A 21,260-nucleotide genomic window follows, 5' to 3' on the forward strand; every position below is an offset into this window, starting at 1 on the left:
AACCTTCCTGAAATTCCACTACATCTGTCATTCCATCGTCAAAGCCGATATTTTCAGACTTTGTGTCTTCTTGATGAGCTTTTATCGTTTCTGCTCACCTCATCGCAACATAAACACTAGACCAAATATATACATTTGCAAAGGGAAATAATTAAAGCATGATCCTCTGGAAAAGGAAATAAAGAATATCACAAACCAATTATTTTTCCATCATAAATTCTAAGAAAAAAAAGTTTCGTTTATGCTTTTACAGTATTTGAATCAACTAGAATAATTTTACAGCGTTGAAATGTTTGTACCAGAGTGGTACGGTTTTCAATCGTTCGCATCTAATTCAACATTGAATATTACTCATTTGTTTTTGACGTCATTCCTATAGTCACCGGCATTTGCAGTTTTCTTTTTCGATTTCTAATGATAGCCAAAAAAGCCTTTTTGGCAACAAAGATCAAATTTATACCTAAAATTAACTCTGTTCCGTAGACATCTGTTGTCCTCGTAAAGTTTTCTTCGTGATCACATCTTTCATAATTATACATATTTTGAACCTTTGGGACTGATGTGACACCATTTTGTTTGTTATTTCTTATCGTCACACAGAAGAATGATCAGAAGGTGATTGAATAGAATCTCATTGATGTAATTAATTTTAACTCGGGGACTGACTTATTCTAATGAGGTGCTCGGTTTTGAGGAACCAATTTCAATGACGTCATGGTTGAATTGCTTTTCAATATCACAATACATGTACGCATCATTTCCAATTTACTTTCAGGCAACTAGTTGTTTCAGATAACAACATTTACATTCGTGCTTAGAACGTATGCTTGAACAATATCGACATTCCAATCCAGAAATTGGAGAATTGATACATTTTTCAAGAACTCAATGATACAATGGAATTCGATTGTTGTAAAGTATCTCTGAATGTATTTTGATAATTAATCCCAACTACAGAGTTTTCACAGTACAGGGAAGTACGAGTACAGGGTATCAAACACTGTGTCGAAAATCAGAGAAATGGAAAAAATTCGATTGAAACAGAATGAACATCGAAAATATTCAGTCAACTTCTGCAACAACATTATTCTCTGAGTTCAGACGCAGTGCGCTGATTCAAATAAAATCTTTCTGGACATTTATTGAATTCATTTTAGTTTGAAACTGCGAACCGAATTGAAGAGTGCAGGAATCAAAGTAGAACATTCTAATATGAAACTTCTGTTTCTAATTTAATTATTACGCTAAAATGTTTGAATCGAGTGCCATCTCAGATATATCGTCAAACTCTAATGTTAACTAATTGTTTTTTTTTGCATTTGAAATCTGCTTCAATAAATTGTTTGCCGTTTCTGTCTTTATTCTCCTTTCAATTACACCGCCAGGATCTTTCCGAACGAAACATTTATTCGTCCTTTTTTGCTGATAACTATAGTTGACGTACTCCAATTTGACTAATTTAATTTTCAAGGTACAGTACTCCACCGTAAAAATAACTCGCCACATATTAATTCATTTTCATAGTACCTACTCATCAATTTGTTCAACATCATGATTCCTCGTGACTGTTGACCCCAAATTGACTTCTTAAACTTTTGGCAAATTTTATTATTTTCTTCATATCACGCACATTACCAGTATTTACCCTTGAAACTTTTATCTCCTCTACCTGTTCTTTTCTCCATTCCTTTCTACCATATATTGATGGGCGGAGCTTCCACAGTAACTCCTATAAAACATCGAATAACAGAAGAATCACGACATTCATCATTCTTATTACTCGGAGAATGGCAGCAAAACTCTTTATTGTTTTACTTTTTCTCTTGCTATTGGCTGCAGCTGCACATCAAGGAAAAAGCTCGGACGAGTTCGAATATCCCACAGAAAACAATGATGGCAGTCTCACCAAGGAGGAACTAGAAGACATGGTAGCCGAATTCATGAAGAAAAGGAATCACCAACACAAGAGACGACTCATTCCCCGACACAAAGGATCTTGCGGAGCAAAGGCGGTGCGCAAAATTGGCTACATGTGCCCCAAGTATTGCAGCATTAAAGATGGTATATTTCAAAAGTAGAATACAACTGATTTTCAATCACATTCTTTCAGAGAGTTTATTGTTCGACTTGTGCACAACTCAAATGGAAGATGATGAGATTGTGAAGAGGTGCTGCCCTTAAACGGATGTAGCCAATTGACGATCATCGTGTTCTTCTTCTTCATTCGATCTTTTATTATTTACTACCTCAAAAATTCACATTAATCTCGAATAAACTTATTAAACTGTTTTTAAAAACAACACAATAGTAACAAAATCAGAGGAAAAGGCTATCCGAAACTATTAGAAAATTTGAAGATGAGCCAAGGAAACATCAGAACCAAGTCAGAACTTGTGTCAACTTCAAAGCAAATGTTGCTTTTGTAGTGATCTGATTCGAAATTATTCGTCAAATAGTGAAGTGTTTACATCAAGAAGGAACATCGATACGAAATGTAAAATGACCGTATTAGTGTAAAGGAGTTATTGTGAGTCATAACCGAATGGCGCCTGGGGTTAGACTGTCCATCTAGTTTCAACTTGGAATCATGTGATCCATATTGTATGATCTCTGACGTTGGTTTCAATTGTTTTTGGACTTTCCAGTTTTCAAGTATGCCTGGAATTGTAGTCTACAGTTCTCATGATTTGTACAGGTGGTCTTACGTGTCAAAGACAAGATCGAACCTGACGAGGAAAGCAGAAACTATCTAGAATAATCACTAAGTCGCTTCTGCTATTTCAGCTAACTTTTGTGACTCAGCATATGCTCAACGGAAAGCTAAAATAAATTAATGTTCTTTGAGCACTTGGGGATTATTTCGTCTACCGTACCCCTATGTGTCATAAATCCCGTATTAGTATATTAAGATGTATGCTGCTAATTCTGAAATATAATCTCGACTTATCGAGACATGCAAGTATGTCTTCTCTTGTGAAGTTCAGACGTTTGATTGGAAACTTTCTGTACGTAATCAAACAAACTCCTCCCACTTTTCTGACGCTCAAAGAGGAAGAAGATGTTCACAAGTTGCTGGGTCTTTGAACAGGGGACTTGTGAATCTGGAGACATATAATTCAGATAAAGTGAAAAACTACGAGACTGAAGTGTTGCTCACGGATGTTTCGAAACACAATAATTGGACAGGAAATCTGAGATTAGAGTTATATGATTACGGAACGAAACAGAAGCAACAAATTTAACGCAACATGTTGTAAAGCAACTGATTTAGGGAGCAATTGAAAAGATGTACTTCTGACGGAATTTAGCCCGTGATATATCGTCATCACAATCATCAATTAAAACGACATATCGATACAGTTCCTTATTCTATATGTTCACTTTTTAAGACTCGTAACATTATTTCTACCGTATCCATTCCTTTTTAGAAGTTGTCGTTGATGTCTGATGAGAAATTTTTTCTATACTGAGAAATGTTAACAAGATTCGGAAAATATTTCAGCACAGATCCAAATCCCACATATTATCCTCACAACTCCTTAGAAGATTATGATCCAATCAGTTCGCGCCTAGTCACCAAAATTGTTTTTTTTCAGATAGGGTAAATAGTTTTCAAGTTGCACCTTAATGATGAGAAGTTGGTTTCGATGAACCAAATGTTCCGGCGGTTTCAAAAAAGTATTTATTTATTTATTTATTTATTTGAAATACGATTAAAGGATCGTGAAAAGGAGAATTAAATCAATTACAACCGAGTATAGTTCAGAATAATTAGGGTAGATGTGGTAAGATGATAACGAGTTCACAATAGATGAGATGCGGGTGACGAAGTATTGGACATTTATACGAATGAGATTTATGGTACATACATGCATATTGGTGAATTTTGTTCAAATTTGGCAGAAAATCTTCTGTCGATGAGAAATGTGATTGAACTTTTGCAGCATTCACTTTTCAGGGGAAACTATTTATTGAGGGACCTCTGATTGTGAGTGTTGACAGAATATTTTCGTAACTGCAACGAATTTTGAAGAAGAAGTGAAAGAATTTATAGGGAATCTATAAACTACGTGTTCTAAATACATTACAAAAATTATTAATTTCACGGAAAAACTTTGGCACTACGTGGAAGATTTTCACTGAAATCTCTATTTCCGATTCTTAAAATCCATCAAAACGATAAGAAGTCAGCGTAGGAAGATATCACTAAGTGGTAAAGATCTACGTCTCTTTCGTATCTTTCATTTCTTCCGTTTCAGTTAATGACTGGAATACAAGAAGCCGTTCTTCCAAAATGGATCGTCCTCTGGCTTTTCGTTTCTGGAATGATTTGTACCTATGACGTGGCATACACAATGAATCGTCCGTTCACTAATGATCCAGCCAGTTCGAGAGCGAATTTGTTGTTTGGCGGATGTAAGGTTTCATCGGGTTCCAAGGTCAAAACCATGATTGTTTTCGAAAAAAATTTCCCATTTTTCTCTCTCAAAAATGAAACATGCAATAAGTGCGACATTGATAGGCGTATAAGATGCGTGCGACACATTTGAATTATGACTTCACCGAAAGAACACTTATCAACCATTCAGTTTACTTGATGTGAAGTCTGTCTCTTATGAATTTCTCGACGAAAGGATATTTTGTTTTAAAAGAAGATATTGGGGTCGAATTGAGAGACACTTGCAAGACTTTGTGTTGTGATGAGTTTAGTGGAAAGAGAATAGAAACTTTCAAGATAAAGTTGATAACAATTTTATCGAAAGGAAGGAAATGGAAAAAAAATTGAATGAGAAATGTTCCAGGGGCACTCTACTCATCTGTGGATCGTCATTATCTCACTACAAACGACGTTTTCACTTGTTCGACAGGCCGTGTGATGCTCCTAGAATGTCTTCTGAATTTCATCGCAATCGGTTTGGCGGCTGCTCGTAATCGTCATGGTCTCCTCCTTGCCTTCACTTCGAATATTATGGTTCTCTGGAAGACGATTCTATTCTTCTCTGTCTTTTTGGCTCAGCCCGAAGGGCACTTGCCTCCGATGAATCCAAACAAATATGTTTGGTCGAAATTTATGATTTTCTGGATTCCAAACGGTTTGTCATATTGATATGTTTATTGAAATTTAAGCATTCTCTGGGTTTCACCTTTCCATTGAATTGTTTATATGACTGAACGTGAATGGAGCAGGTGGATAGTTTAGAGAAAGAGAGAAATTCGTATAAAAGAGTACCGGAACTTCAGTCACTTCCATTCATCAACCACTCCCTATTCCATTCTTTCACTCTGAGAAATAAAGAAAGCCGAGAGTTTATCCAGGAAAGCTATCGGCCGAGTACTTAGAACCGAGCTGCCCTCGGATAGACTCTTGGCGAAAATCAACCATTCACAAACAGGTAATATTCCCATAATATGTGATTTCAGGTGTCTGGATCGTCATGCCGACGCTTGTTCTCTTTGCTCTTTGGAATAAACTTGCATTGCCACCGAAAATATCTGAAAAGTATTGGGAAGCAAGTAACAAATGTCGAGGAGATCTCAATTTTGAAGACCAGAAAAAGATTGCCCTTGATTGAACTTTCCTATCAAGATCTTCATAAATTTTCTTCTTTTTTGCTGTTTCACTGAAATAAATTCGTGTGAAGATTGAAATCTACTTAATATTAGAGATCTATGAAATGAATCTTGACGATTTTTATTTGTGTAAAAATTTATGAAACTGTAAATTGTCAAGACAATTATAGGAAACTGGAATACGAGGTGGTATCATAAACACGATCACTGAATACAGACTGTTGGATTTCTTTGAAAATGTAGCATAATCCATAGAACCTGAAAAGTTGAGAGAGAGAGGCGTTGTTAATCTGTAATACTCAAAACCGTCTGAAATAAGAGTTGAACATATTGGCAAAATATAGATCTTTTCGACTTCATCATTTCCACATCAGCCGGATACTATCTGACACAACGCTTCAACTTTTTGAGTAAGACGGAATTCACTGATTTCTCGAAAGTGGTAATGTACTTCAGGAACCAGCATACGTCCTGTCGGAAAGATACCTATTTTGAACGGTCCTTGAACTTTTACTAATATCTGAATAAGATTATCAAATATTGCTTCCCCAACCCAAAAGTGTTTTGGCTTGACATTTCGAATGCCTGTTCTTTCCTTATTCGCCAAATATCCTCAGCTTACGTCACCCTAGATTTCATAGACGATCTTTTAAAAATCCCTTTTAAAAAAATGTTCGAAAATCCCTTAATTTCTACTTTTTTCCAGAGAAAAGGCCAGCCATTCGACTGTTTGCGGACCGCCACAAAAACAGTTTCAATTAAAATAGATTTCAGACGAAGATAACCGTGTAGGCGGTAAAATTGTAAGAAATTATTGCAAGATTCTTATCGAAAATCTGAAATCTGAATGAAAACTGTGAATTCTGAAAAGAGAATCCGAAATGAAATGGGTACACAAACAAACACATAAACTTAAGAAGATGATGAAGAAGCTGAACTTGTTGTTCCTTTTTCACACTTTGGAAATAGGGAGAGAATTCTTAAAAGATGGACATTGATGATAGTAATTGAACTGGTTCAAAGAGCAATTAACGAAAGATTCTATCAATTCCCCTTCCCTTGTTCTATAGTCCTTTTCAATATGTTAAAAAAGTCAAAAGATGTCATTCCGACATTGAAATCACAATAGTTTTGCACGGGTCATATAACTCAATGCCCTCTTTTCCACCCACAACCTTTTTTTCATTCTCCTCTCACTTTTCATCGCAACTTTACAACAATCAGAAGGAGTTGACAATGAAGATAATGGGGGATCCATTTCCTCCAAAAAAACTCAGAGTACCCAAAGAGGCGTAAATTATGCAACATCATTTGAATAGGGGCGCCTCGTATTCAAATCAAGATTAGGAGGCCGGAAAAGGGGGGTGAAAATGGTTTGTATGTATATATGGCGTATGAATTAGAGATGAAATGTGAGTGTTGAAAACGTGTGAATACACACACACGATGTACATACGGGCAGAACGAAGATAGTGTTGAAAAGGTGTGAGAATTTGGAAGAATGTAAATGAGACACAACAAATTTGATTTGTTAGGTGAAAAGCTGCCAACCGGGGTCAAGTACCCTTTTTCCGATGACGACGGCAAAAGTCTGCGGAATTTGTAGTTTGTGGGAATCGGTGGAGGCTAGCTATTAGCAAAGAAAATATTCAACCTCGGAATATTTAGGAAATTGGTCAAATTATGTTGCATTGTGGTGAGTGGTGTCATCTCGCTTAAAAACGACCAAGTATCTCAAGTATCTCAAGGAATCTGAAAGTCGATTCCCTTTGTTTTCGAACAAGAAAAAGGTTGGCATCAATGGAATGCAGAGTAAATGTATACATACTCTCTTGATTTTTGAATCTTCGAAAGTGGGAAATGTTCATTGTGTTACGTATTCTTTACAGAAGTAATTGACCACCCAAGGAAGAAAGTTTGAGCTAATTGAAGAAGCTAGGAAGTCAAAAAACTTTTCTGGAGTTTAGTTGATTTGAAGACGTTTCTTTTCTTTTCGCAGGATTTTCAGAATTGAACCTCACTTCACATACGATTCCGAACCTACAGGGATCCAAAAACCAATATGTTGAAATCTGAATTGAAGTGTTACTATTCCATGAACAGGCCTTTAATGTAACCTACTTGAAACCTTAACCTGAACTAATGAGTCATCTGAAATATCTCAATTTCTATCGTTTTTGCCTTTTCTGTGTTGTAAAATCTGCCCTGACTCATTTCTTATCCAGTTCTTTTCTAAACACTCCCCAACCAAAATCATTGCTTCATCGGTCAAAAACAAACAGAAAACAATGAACGAAATCTCGGGGAAATGCCCAAAGCGTTACGTAATCCGAACGGCGCCCCCCCCCCCCCCCCTTCCGATCAACATCTTTTCGTTTCGATCCTATCTTTTCCTCCCTCCGTGGCAATAAATATTAATGCCCGAACCGTGCCCGGCTTCTCCTCCTTTCCTCCGTCATCCGCACTTTCTTCTTTTGCAGACGTTTTTTCAGAGTGTCGATGGCACGTCTCTACACCTCATTTGCATACGGAACACACGAAAGAACGGGTTTACTCTTGATTAGGTTGGAATGCGGCATCACCTTAAGAATCGAGGACGACACCTTCTGCCACGTCATGAAACCAAAGGAATTCGAAAACGGTTTATTATGATAGCAAGAGAAGAGGGGAGGAGAAGCGATAATAGCACACACAGAGACATACAGAAAACCTCTCTAACTAATCCAGAAATACACCGTTTTCTTGCGAATCTACTAGCCGCACATCCACCTATTATCATAACGATGTTCACCATAAAAGGCGTTATGATCTGGATTCGCTTGAGAAAAAGAGAAGAAAAAGAGAGAAGAAAAAGAACAAACTCACAATGACTAATGATTGTGGAAGGCTATGAACAGCACTTATCCCTCCCAACCACCAGAACACCCACTTTCTATTTCTAACTTTCCATATATATCGAAAAAATTCGGAAAACGTCGGCATTGAAGTGGGGGGAGAAAGAGAGATGACTGATTAGTTCTTGAAAGGGAAATCGAAGGTTTCTCTGTGAATATATGGCACATCGATATGAGATGAATGGCACTATTTGACCCTGCAGCAAGGTGATTTGGGAGTTGTCCAATTACAATTTGTATTCCATTTTGTTTCGCTCATCATGGGAGAGAGCGACAGTTTTGGAAGTAAAAACGATTGAAAACATGAAAACGGATGAGTGACAAGATAATCGGACATACCTTTTAGAGAAAAGAAAATTGGAAAGTGACCGGTCCATCATGTGAGAAGATTCGCTTTTTGAAAGTTATAAGAAAGACTTTGCTTCGAATATTGGGAAAGCGAGAGGAGAAGAACGGAAAGAGCAACCAAGTTAGTTACAGTCGTATGATGGATAGTATGGTCACCGTACTTCTAGACAACAGGCTGAAAAATAATAATTCATCTTCAAGGACACCAACTAACTGACGCCTAAAATTTCCCAAAGAAACATTTCCAATTAACAGTTACTGTTTGGTCTCGATGTACTTTTATTAATTCACTCCTCTTTTTCTTCTACTTTTTCCACTGTTTCCGTTGATGAAACCCACGGAAACCCTTTGTCATTCCAGCATGTTCCTGTGTCCGTCGTCAATTGAAACCCTCTTGAATTTCGATTTCATTTAGCATATATATGTCATCAGTTTCTTTTTCTTTCCCCCTTTCTCTAAATTTAGAGAAGCATTATGTTTTTCTGCTGCTGCTTCTCCCTTTTCCCCTATTTCCAACCTTAGCGCAGCTACCATTTTTGTAATCGTATGTACTCCATGTAGGCGTGCCGTTTGACGCCGCCCACATTTCTGCCGACGACACACACACGACACCCATTGCAAATGTGCCTCTATAAAAGGCGCTGAAGGCGTAAGGCGAAAACCATAATGCTTCTGCCTAAATCCTCCTCTTTCAAACTTCTTTCAGTGATTCGTTCCTTCCATTTCTCTCCTCTCTAATCTCATTTTTCATCTTTCTACTGCTTCATCATTTATTGTTTTCGTCGTATTACATAATTAAACTTACATAACTTCGAATCCATTTTCATTTCTTACTGTTTGTTGTTTTCAGAATGAGATTCTCATTCGTTTTGGCCATTCTAGTAGTTGCAATTTATGCAGCACCTCTTCCGCTTGTGTGAGTTCATTTTTCATATTTTCTTTTAATAATTTTTGATATTACTTCAGAGAAAAGATTAAACGCACTCTAGATTTTCTCAAAAAGGCCAAAACAATAGGAGAATATGCTATTAATACGGTAGGTCATTCTACACATGAACTTTTATTTTCATCAGCTTCTCAATACCTATTTATATGATTTTAGCCAACTGGAATCTATCCAATCAAAGATATTAATGATGATAACTTTCTCGATATCTTCAAATTCCGCCCGGAAATTGAGAAACTGAGACAAGAAGAAAAAGCAAATGCAGCAGCTGCTGCTAAATCCACTGATGCTGCAGTCAACTCTGCTTCAGTTGATACTGGATACGGTGGTGGTGCCATTGCTGGTGAGTTTTTCAATATCTTTCTGGTTAGAATCAAATTTTTTAAATAGATTCTGCCGCTGCTCCAGCCCCAGAACCAGCTCCATCAAGTGCACCAGAACCAGCGCCAACAGCTGTTGAAGGATCAGGATCTATCGAAGGATCTGGAGCCCCGGCTGAAGTTGCCACTACCGCTGCTGCTGAAGTAGCGAGTGGTGACTCTCTGGCACCAGACAACACTGTCACTGAAACACTGACTGCTGAAACTGAACCAGCTATTATTCTTCCTCCAACTCAAGCTCCAAAGAAGTTGTCTCCACCGGCTAGTGGATACGTCACATCAGACCAAGAGAAGGGTACTGATGCTGCAGCACCAGTTCCAGTTTCTGAAGAGACTCCAGCTCCAGCACCAGCCGCAGAAGAGACTCCAGCTCCAGCTCCAGCCGCCGAAGAGACCCCAGCTCCAGCTCCAGTGGCTGAAGAGACCCCTGCTCCAGCTCCTGCCGCGGAAGGTGCACCAGCTGGATATGTTGATGGAACCGCAAACGCCGCTGCACCAGCCGCAGAAGAGACCCCAGCTCCAGCACCAACCGCAGAAGAGACCCCAGCTCCAGCTCCAGCCGCCGAAGAGACCCCAGCTCCAGCACCAGCCGCAGAAGAGACCCCAGCTCCAGCTCCAGCCGCCGAAGAGACCCCAGCACCAGCTCCTGCTGCTGAAGAGACTCCCGCCCCCGAAACTGTTTCAGCAGCTCCGAACTCTGTTAATCCTTATGATGGTGCAACCGGTGGAGAAGCCGCTCCAGTTCCAGCCGCAGAAGAGACTCCAGCCCCAGCTCCAGCAGCGGAAGAAACACCAGCTCCAGCTGCTGAAGAGACTCCAGTTCGAGCCGCCGAAGAGACCCCAGCCCCAGCTCCAGCAGCGGAAGAAACACCAGCTCCAGCTGCTGAAGAGACTCCAGTTCGAGCCGCCGAAGAGACCCCAGCTCCAGCTCCAGCAGCGGAAGAAACACCAGCTCCAGCTGCTGAAGAGACTCCAGCTCCAGCCGCCGAGGAGACTCCGGCTCCAGCTCCAGCTGCGGAAGAAACACCAGCTCCAGCTCCAGCCGCCGAAGAGACTCCAGCCCCAGCTCCAGTAGTAGAAGAAACCCCTGCTCCAGCTCCGGCAGCCGGATCATACGACGCACCATCTGAACCAGCAACCGAAGCTCCATCTACTGAAGCAACCGCCCCAGAAGCAGAGACCGCTGCACCAGTAGCTGAACCTGCCCCAGAGGCACCAGCTGAAACAGCCACCCCTGAAGCTGCTGGAGCTCCAGAAGTAGTAGCACCAACAGAAGCTCCAGCGACTGATGCCGCCGCTCTTGAATCTGCTCCAGCTCCAGCTGCAGAGCCAGCACCAGCCGCTGAAGCATCTGCCGGATATGATGCTCCATCAAGTGGACCAGAAGAGACTCCAGCTCCAGCTCCAGCCGCCGAAGAGACCCCAGCTCCAGCTACAGCCGCCGAAGAGACTCCAGCTCCAGCTCCAGCTCCAGCCGCCGAAGAGACCCCAGCTACAGCTCCAGCCGCCGAAGAGACCCCAGCTACAGCTCCAGCCGCCGAAGAGACCCCAGCTCCAGCTCCAGCCGCCGAAGAGACCCCAGCTCCAGCTCCAGCCGCCGAAGAGACCCCAGCTCCAGCTCCAGCAGTCGAAGAGATTCCAGCTCCAGCTCCAGTTCCAACCGACACTGCTACAACGGCCCCAGAAGTCTCTGCAGCACCAGCAGCATCTGGTCCATACGAAGCTGCTTCTCAGTCAGCTACTGACGCACCAGCTGCCGAGACTCCAGCTCCAAAAGCCGCTGGAGCACCAGAAGCCGCCGCCCCAACTGATGCGCCTGTCGATGTCGTTGCCGACACCACTGCACCAGCTGCTGAACCAGCCACGGCAGCTCCCGCTTCTTCAGATGCATATGCTTCCGAAACCGCTGCGCCAGAAGCTGCTCCAGTAGCTGAAGAGACTCCAGCTCCAGCTCCAGCCGCCGAAGAGACCCCAGCTCCAGCTCCAGCCGCAAAAGAGACTCCAGCTCCAGCTCCAGCTGCCGAAGAGACCCCAGCTCCAGCTTCAGCCGCAGAAGAGACTCCAGCTCCAGCTTCAGCCGCCGAAGAGATCCCAGCTCCAGCTCCAGCCGCAGAAGAGACTCCAGCTCCAGCTCCAGCCGCCGAAGAGACCCCAGCTCCAGCTCCAGCCGCAGAAGAGACTCCAGCACCAGCTCCAGTAGCCGAAGAGACCCCAGCTCCAGCTCCAGCCGCAGAAGAGACTCCAGCTCCAGCTCCAGCTGCCGAAGAGACCCCAGCGCCAGCTCCTGTAGCGGAAGAGACCCCAGCACCAGCTCCAGCCGCTGAAGAAACCACAGCACCAGCTCCAGTAGCCGAAGAGACGCCTGCCTCTGCTGCCGCACCAGAAGGCGCTGCTGCTCCATCTCCAATCTCATCAAGTGGATATGATGCAGCTCAAAGCACAGATACCGTAGTTGCTTCATCTGCTCCAGCTGCTACTTCCGATGCATCTGGTTCCACCAACTATGCAGGACAACAATTTGCCATTCAAGCCGCCCGTAAGAAGGTCCGTCGTGCCGCTTTTGTTGGATGGGGTCGTGCGTGATCATGTTTTGTTCAACATCGCCGAATCTCTTTCTCTTCCCATCTCACTCATTTTTCTTTCCACCCATCCACGCTCATTCTTTTTGTTGTACATTCGTTGTTCAAATAAACTTATTTATTTTTTCTAATCACAAACTTCTTACTTTTCGTCAAAAATTATAAACGGAAAAAAATCCGGATCATAATGAAAGCCATTCAATTAAGAGCATTGCCAATACAATAAGTGATTAAAAAGAGGAAAGAAGAGCAGCACGGCGATTCGGTTTTCAATTCAAAAACCCGTCAGAAAAAGACTAAAAATTATAGAAAACAAGAGTATTCAGTTGTCTAGTAATTTGTTAGATGTTGCATTTATGTAGTCATCGTCATCCTCTTTGAAGAGTTCTGAAAGCAGAATGTTCCATTTTTTGAACTCTGGAAAGTTGATAACTCACGTTTATTGAAGAATGGCAGTGAAGCGAAAACCAAAATGTGACCAGAGAGATAAGCGAAAAATAGAATGTCCAGCCATGTGTGCGAGATGAATGTTTTGTTGACCTTCTCCCAACACATCTGAAATAAGAAAAATGAGAATTCAGTCAGAAGTTGATAAATGGATTATCAATTCATCACGAAACATCAAAAACACCAATCATTCAATCACTCGAAACATGCGTCAACCACAATAAAGGGAAGTAGAATGGAGAAGAAGAAGATGAAGAAGCACGAGCAAATTATATCTGAATTCAAAGAAAACCACAACAAAACATGCTCACAGTCACTTCAGCAACCTCTTGATCGTCGTCTGATTCACAATCAAACGCTTCTTCAAGTTGTGTGATATAGATCTCTTCTTTTTCAGCTCCTTCGAAATGCGTGTGGAAGTGTTTTGCAGCTGCTCCACCGTCTGACCAAGCCCAAACAACTGCTATCCCCAAAACGATAATGTAGACAGCTACGATTATGAGCATTACCCAAGCGAGCTTCTTTCGTACCAGACACTGAAAAAAGAGTAAATAAATACTGTTGTTTGGAGCGAGATACAAAATGTTGCAATAGGAAGTTTCAGTAACTGTCAAGAAAAAAGACAGGTGTTTCTATTCAAAAGTTATTTTTTCTGACATTAAGCAATGGTTTTCTGGGACCTTGAGTTCTTGAAATCTTGAATTTTTGCGAAGAAGAGTTGAGCAGGGCCTCGCGCAGAGAAATAGACGTCAATGTTCGTTTTCATAATAATCTTGTCCCAAAAAAAACAAACTTACCAAATGACTTGGGTTTCCTTTCTTGTCATTGAAATCGAAGAACTGCGGAATCATTACAAAAATACAAAGAATCACTCCAATTGCTGAGATGACCCATAAGAATAGCATTTGTACTTTATACTGAAACATTGATAAGTTTAGAAGACATGGAGTGAATACAGATCTTACCACTTCGAGAATCTCTTTTTCTTCCGGAGACCAATCGAATCCCGGCTTGTTTTTCTTGACTGTATCATCGAAAATCCTGGAAAAAAGTCTTCATTTTTGATTCAAATACGCTGACATACCTATATGCAATTGGAAGAATAAGTGCAGCTGATTTGTAGTAAGCTTCTGATATGGCTAGAACGAATGCAGAGTAGACAAATTCACAGAAAAGAAAAACCAACACTGGATATTTATAATACGGTGGGACTAATTTTGCAAAGTATCCCATTTTGTTCTGAAATTGAAAAAGTTTAGAGGAGAGTGAGGGTGGAATTATCAGAATAATGAGTTCGGAGTATTCAAATCAAAAATGAATTGGAAACGAGGAAGAGGGAAAACAGAAAATAGATGCAAATCAGACAAAACGGAGAGAGAGAGAAAAGAGAATTGATGATAACACCGGTGGGAAAAACGGCGGAAAAAGTGTGTATGATGTATTTATGTACACAAAAAAAGACCGAATAACATACTGATGTCCAATTGATTTCTGAAGAAAAGAAGGTGCACAGTTTCAAGTGTTTTATTTTCAGAAGAGGTATACTTATTTTCTATTAGAAATGAGTCCATAAGTACAATTTCATAAATGGAGGGTCGTTATCAGGAAAGAAAAAGAACTGATAAGAGGATCAGAAAGCGGTTCGTAGAATTTTAATAGGTGTATGATATAGATCAGGTCAAGAATATTTGTTGTATATTTACATGGCATTATTGAAAGATTTTGAGTCGGAAGTGAAGACGAGTGAGCTTATGAAAAAGACAAAAGTTTGTAATTGGGTACTACTACTGTACGGTTTGATAAACTGATACAGTGATTTTCAATTCGACAAACAACATATTGACGACAGTCTCATCGATCTAAACAGTCATGAAAGGGGTAATCGGGAAAATGAAGAAGAGATGAAACAGTTGAGAAAAGTGAAAAGAGATAGAGGATGGTCATAATTGTAGACAGCAACAAAAACATGGGTTCATTATTGGTTCGCAGGGAGAAAAAATGATTCAAATTCAAGAAACAACTTACAAAAAATTGGGGAAACCAACAATAAAATGTTCAAAGTTTCAAAGTTTCCTGATTGTTTTATGGAACTTTGGAGGTAGTTTGTCACTTTTCCACAATTCAAACTGAAGATCTTCCAAGTTCAAAAAATATATTGGTCCGGGTAATGAGATTCTTTATGACTTTTCGGTTGGTGGAAGAAAAAGAAAAATTTTGAAGAAGTTGAGAGGTTCGATGTTTGAAACATAATCAACTAAAGGAAAATAGTCAACATAAAGGATGATATCAATTCAAAAATTTTATTGTTATTTTCAACCAACTAATGGTCATTACTATCATTTCAATCGTACTTGTTTTCTCTCTCATTTCCTTTTTTCCGTCAACTGTTATCATTCAGTTCTAGAAGTTAAACCAGCTCACAGGCACACTGATAACTGATAAATCGAATCGCTTCTCGTTTTGATTCGAATTGTTTCAAAGTTCAAAGTGTCATGTTAGGAATTGAAGAAAAGAAGAAAAAGAGAATGGAATGAGAGAATGAAAAACAAAAAAACCGAATGAAACAAACTAATAAATGGGAAAAAAAGAAGACGTCGCAGAAGAAAATTCATCGAATTTGGGCGTCGCGAGTTCCGTTCTTTCAACCTAATTTATTGTTTCGGGTTCTCTTTTTTTTCATTTCCAGACAAAATCAACAGATTGCAGGATGTTTTTGTTAGAGAAAAATGAGAGGAAAAGGAAATCTGAGGCTTCTTTTTTGAGAGCTTTGGGGATTTTTCGGATTATTCTCTTTTATCATAACCAAAAGAAGAAGAAAATGAGACGCAGTCAATCAGAAACTAAATCTATGTATAATGAAATGTGGGGAACCGGACAAAAAGTTGAGGGAGTTAGTGTTGTGATATCTTAGCAACATGGAAAAAGAGAGAGAGAGAGAAAGAGAGAGTCTCTCTTTTGCTCTCCACCCTCGCTTTCAGCAGAAAAAGGGTGTTTTGAGTGTGTTTGATAAAAAAAAGGAGTAGGTATAAATCATGTGACTTCCGGTGAAGTTCAAAGAGGGAAACGGGAGAAACGAGATGGTTATTAAAATAAATAATTTCGTGGGTTTTGTTGAGGAAAAATAGTTTGAATTTTGTCTTTGATGTATGTTTTCAAAAGTTTTGTTATCAGAATCTTGTCAACTTTTTTCTAATAATATAAGAAGTTTTGAAGTTGAAATTATTATTATAATAATTATTATGAAAATTACGAACGACGTTCGCTTCTGGAATCTCAAAGAGCAATCGGGATGAAAAGTTTGAAATGTCTTGGAGCCGAAGGTTGGGAAAACAAGGAAAAATTAAATCATTATGTTCAAAACTCTGAAAATAAAACATGCCTATTCTATCATTTTGGAATTGTTTTTCAAAATGTTTTGGAAACTTTTTTTCTTACAGTACGAACTATCCCCGGTCGATCACTCAAGGTACAGAAGTTCTAGATCACAGTTCTCATAGATCAGAAACAATTCAGACACATGTCGTCTCCAAGTAGAATAGAAACGGAACACAAAGAAATTTTCTGAAAAGGAGTACAATGAAATTTTCATTTCCAAAAGGTATAATTTCAAAAGATCAAAAAACCGAAATGTTACCAAAGTTCGATTTCGTTGGTAAGTAGTTTCAAGAAACAACATTTAACCGCAGATTATATGGTTGTTGGCAGCATAGCAAAAACGTGCAAACAATCCTTATTTTTTACACCAGAACATAAACTGTTAGAGCTCTTCTTCTTCATTTTTTGTTTGTCCAGCGGATGTCTCCGCCCGCTACTCTCCTCTCAAGTACACAAAGTTTTGTGAATCTTGAACCGTAAAAGAGTTGAAGAGACGCAGAAAACTGAGACTCAAGAAACCGATTGGACGGATCATGAGATTTACAACTGATCCATGTCTGCGTCTCTTACTCTACAATGCTATTTCGAGATTCAAATGATAAGTGTCCTGGACGGAAGCAGGTGGTGATGATGAGCCTTCTCTGAGAAGAGAAACAATGAATTGATACGTCCTATCTCTTTTTCAATTTGTTGGTGGAGGCGGCTCCATGACCACGTGTGAGTGCAGAAAGAGACAAGAACGAAAAGATTATGATGAAGAATAGGAAGAGGAATGAAGAAGAAGAAGCACCTTTTCGATGGTCACATCATTCCACCAATGACGTCTTTCATCTTGTACTTTTTATATGACAAATTGACAAATTGGCACAATAGAAGTAATGTCATTTCGTGGAATCCTAAATGAAATATTTTCTGCAGAGTCAAACTGAAAAGTGGAGGTCTTCGAATTCTGAAACTTGAGTGAAGCTCTTTTTTTGAACTTTTTTGTTTTCTTTGTTTTAGAAACAAATGTCAAAATGACAAACAATAGGTTGGATGATTTTTGAGAAACGACTTCCGGATAACCAGCTTTTCCTGAATAGAATACATATAATTGTTGAATTTTATATTCAAACGAGAAAGACAACACAACAAAATAATCTAGGTCAAAATGTGATATCACTGAACGAAAAACCAGTTCAGAAAACAGAACGCTTCTGTCACTAAAGAGAATCATTCATGTTCTCTTTCTGATTCGACGTCTTTGATTCTACAACTGCGTATTTCATCGCATCGGTGGTTCAGTGGTAGAATGCTCGCCTGCCACGCGGGCGGCCCGGGTTCGATTCCCGGTCGATGCAATTATTTTGCCAAATGAAAAGAAAGTAGTAAACTTTTTATTGAAATTTTTATTGACCCGTCATTAAATTTCTGTGTTGTTTGACGAAAACCGGGAACAGGTATTAAAACAATGAAAAGAGATTATTACAAAATCTAATTAAACACTGGCTGGAGATTTTCGTGTTTTCACTTCAGAAGTAGCTCCAGATGAGTTGACAGGCAAATAGGTTGAACATTTCACATCGTCCGATCTTGGACGACATCTGAAAGAAATTGAATACATTTGAATTTTAATGGAAGGCGTCACTAGAATTTAATCTTCAACGTGCAAAATTGCAAATTGACAGGTAGGATTTTGATTTATGTACCTGATGATATCATGGAAGATTGTTCGGAATTTCTCCGAGAATCCGTAATAAATGAAGAAAGTGCTCGAGGTGTGGAAAATAATCAAGAAAATAGTGAATTCAGCAAACACTTCCCAATAGAAACTCTGGAAAATGGATGAGTTTTGATCTAAAAATATTCATCTGAATGACTCACTGTTTGGGTAAGAAATCCTCCAAACATGCTCTCGGCGAGTTTCAAAAACATTGAAAACAAGTGACAGAAAGCAAAGAAAATAGTGACAACCAATAACATAACTGTCGTTTTTTGATCTTTTCTCTTCTGAACCGCCAGTCCAGTTATGACTTCATCGCTTTCTTGAAGTGCTCGGATTACGTGATAATTGGCAATTGTCATAATAAGAAAAGGAAGGGCGTAGTCGAAAATAACAGATAGAATAACGAAATAGAACATGAAGTACCACCAATGTTTCTCAGTATCCAACATCCACATTTCAGATAAGTATCCATCTCTGAAAATAATCATTGTGAAATGATTCCCAAAGTCAGGGAGATGTAACTTACCCAATTTTGTAGTCAAAAAATCTAGGCGCGTTGAAAACAATTGAGAATATTATGATAAAGATTCCAGCTTTCAGTGTGTTTCTGTTCGTGCACAATACCTTTGCCTGAAATTCAAAACTTTTATTCAGGTATCTTAACCCAATTAGATGTACCTGTAATGGTCTGCAAACAGCAATCCATCTTTCAATTGTAATCAAAACCATCAAGTACAAACTACAAGATTTTGTCATCATACACAACGGATAGACATATCGAGTACTGTAGGCGAAGAAGCTCATATGAAACGAATACTTTTGCCATTGGTCCTCCCTGAAAAGCTGGTGTTTGATCTACTTAAAAACATCCCGAGGGACTCCCGGAAAACTAGAGAAATCTAAAGAAAACTAACCAGAGTGGCAGAAAAACAAGAACAAAAATGGGAGTTATCAGGATGAGTAGAAGGATGTCAATAAGTGAGAGAATGAGAAGAAGGGTGCCGACCTGAAAACTTTTATTATATTTCTGTTTCAATGAAGTTATTGGATTACTGTAGATTTTCTCATTGGTGCCGTCCGATAGACTAAAAACGAAGCGAAGTTTCCGAGTAGCCCAACGAAAATGACTGGAAGATACAGCCATGATTTTAGCTCGTAGAACTCGTACCGATTCATGATCGAATGTGTTCAAAAGGTGAAGATTCTGAAAAGAAAAGGAAGAAATTTGGGTGGGTGGAAACGGAAATGGAAGAAAAAAGAAGAAACGGATAGCGCTTTAGAAAAAAAAGAGAGTGGGGGGATAATTTATTTTATTCATGGATCCACAGGAGGTGTGAGTTGAAGAAAAAAGAAGAAAAAAGGTGAAACTTTTGTACTTGAAAGAGGGGGATAAGAAATTGGAGAGAAAAGAGGATGGATTCAATTTGAGAAGAAAATGACGGGGCAGATGGAATATTCAGAAAAAAGAAGCACATGGAGGGGGAAGTTCGGAGGTGGAGATAGGAGACGGGTTGACGTGTTCAGAGGGGTTTGAACTACAATTATTCATTTTGTACAAGTCTGGAAGAGTCATCAGTTGCTCTTGATATGAATTTTATCAGAGAATGGAATTGACTCGTCCCAAAAGGAGTTCAAGGATATGAGAACTGTTCACATTATTTACCAGCACGGAACAAACTTTGCTTCTTCAAGTGAGAGGAAGAAACTCTTCAGAACGTTTTCAAGATGCAAACTCCTTGGGAATGTCTCACAACTTTAAGATCTTTCACTTTGCATATTTTTACCGAAAAAAGAAAAATTTAGCAAAGTTTGGATGATTGAATCTGTACATTGGTCGAGGTGTACTCATTCTAAAAATATTCTTCCTGAAAATAAAAATGAAAGAGAAATGTAATTATAAGAAAAGGGATCTCGGTACTCCAATTGAATGGAAAATGAGTCTTATGGAAAGATAGAGTCAGATCTTAACCTTTTTCATGATGAACGATCCAGTCGTCAGATTCTTCTTTTTTTTATTCATAGATATGAAGAAATCAGAAGACAATCCCAACAGAATTCGTAAGATTTCTGTGAACTTTTGAGTCACTAAAACACATCCACATATGTTTTTCTCACGGAACTTAGTATTAGTTTTGACGGTTTGAAATGTTTTGAAAATGAGAAAGACATGGAGGTTCGTCAACTTTAAATACTTATGCTGTCGTTTCTTTTGTCTGGTTTTCATTTCTAGCTCGTAAAAATATAGCAGATGTGGAATGAAATGAAGGAAGGAAAATGACTGAATGGGAGGAGTGCATAAATCTTTCAGAAAAAAAATAGGAAAGGAACATTTGAACATTGACGTGTTTCCTGAAGTGAATGCAGAGCCGGAGGGAATTGTAGACGTGAAGAGCTGTCACATAAGGAAATAAGAAAAAAACCAGAATCTGAGAGGAGAGTGATCGGAAAAATAAGAAAAACGATTCAGAACCTTTTTGCTAGAAGAAGGAGAATTGGACCAATATGTCAAATTTCGATTTGCAATGGGAGGAGGGCGAAAAGAGAAAGGGGAGGAGCCAAAAGCTCGAGAGAAAACTGAGCAGGTAATTAAAATGAGCCAAAGAATTATTTATTTAAAACCAAATGGAACCGATGTTCTTTTGGTTTCTTCTTCTCAACTCATCCATCATCATATTGTTATTTTGTGTTTATTTGAATTGTTTTGGTGGGCGAGAGTGTTGGAGTCAAAGTCTTGAGAAAAAGATTAGATTTGTGCCCGGAAAAGGGTAAGAAGACGATCAAAAATCGGTAAAAACAAAGAGAAACATTGATCCTTGTCTAGTTGACATAAACCACGAATTTCAACCTGAACGAACGGAAAACCTTAGAGGTCAGTCTTTGGTGAAAAGGTAATAAGATATGATGGAAGAGTCTAAAGTCTAAATATGATCTAGAAGAAAGATTATTCATAAGGATTACTTAATTCTTAGAAATAGGGAAAATGTTGAAAATGTTCTTGAAGATTAGAGAAAAATG

At 39.2% G+C, this 21,260-nt stretch overlaps 4 protein-coding genes across 4 annotated transcripts; 2 read left to right on the top strand and 2 right to left on the bottom strand.

Annotated features, from left to right (window-relative positions):
• Nucleotides 1–1,787: 1,787 nt before the first annotated feature.
• Nucleotides 1,788–2,181, top strand: GCK72_006163 (uncharacterized protein; the record flags this gene model as incomplete). The annotated part of the gene is made up of 2 exons (XM_003113486.2): nucleotides 1,788–2,061; nucleotides 2,111–2,181. The coding sequence occupies 2 exons, from the start codon at nucleotides 1,788–1,790 to the stop codon at nucleotides 2,179–2,181; spliced, it is 345 nt and encodes a 114-aa protein (XP_003113534.2).
• A 2,081-nt stretch (nucleotides 2,182–4,262) lies between these two features.
• Nucleotides 4,263–5,573, top strand: GCK72_006164 (uncharacterized protein; the record flags this gene model as incomplete). Its single annotated transcript, XM_003113469.2, has 3 exons — nucleotides 4,263–4,416; nucleotides 4,803–5,093; nucleotides 5,422–5,573. 3 exons carry the CDS (start codon nucleotides 4,263–4,265, stop codon nucleotides 5,571–5,573), a joined length of 597 nt encoding a protein of 198 aa, XP_003113517.1.
• A 7,467-nt stretch (nucleotides 5,574–13,040) lies between these two features.
• On the bottom strand, nucleotides 13,041–14,398 carry GCK72_006165 (uncharacterized protein; the record flags this gene model as incomplete). The annotated part of the gene is made up of 6 exons (XM_003113626.2): nucleotides 13,041–13,105; nucleotides 13,156–13,273; nucleotides 13,477–13,701; nucleotides 13,963–14,082; nucleotides 14,131–14,206; nucleotides 14,250–14,398. 6 exons carry the CDS (start codon nucleotides 14,396–14,398, stop codon nucleotides 13,041–13,043), a joined length of 753 nt encoding a protein of 250 aa, XP_003113674.2.
• A 3,619-nt stretch (nucleotides 14,399–18,017) lies between these two features.
• GCK72_006166 (uncharacterized protein) lies at nucleotides 18,018–19,421 on the bottom strand (the record flags this gene model as incomplete). Its single annotated transcript, XM_053725503.1, has 7 exons — nucleotides 18,018–18,123; nucleotides 18,229–18,353; nucleotides 18,404–18,719; nucleotides 18,772–18,875; nucleotides 18,924–19,080; nucleotides 19,160–19,251; nucleotides 19,299–19,421. 7 exons carry the CDS (start codon nucleotides 19,419–19,421, stop codon nucleotides 18,018–18,020), a joined length of 1,023 nt encoding a protein of 340 aa, XP_053589697.1.
• Nucleotides 19,422–21,260: the final 1,839 nt, after the last annotated feature.

This window comes from Caenorhabditis remanei, chromosome II (genome assembly GCF_010183535.1).
Source record: "Caenorhabditis remanei strain PX506 chromosome II, whole genome shotgun sequence".
In the NCBI taxonomy this organism is placed as follows: domain Eukaryota; kingdom Metazoa; phylum Nematoda; class Chromadorea; order Rhabditida; family Rhabditidae; genus Caenorhabditis; species Caenorhabditis remanei.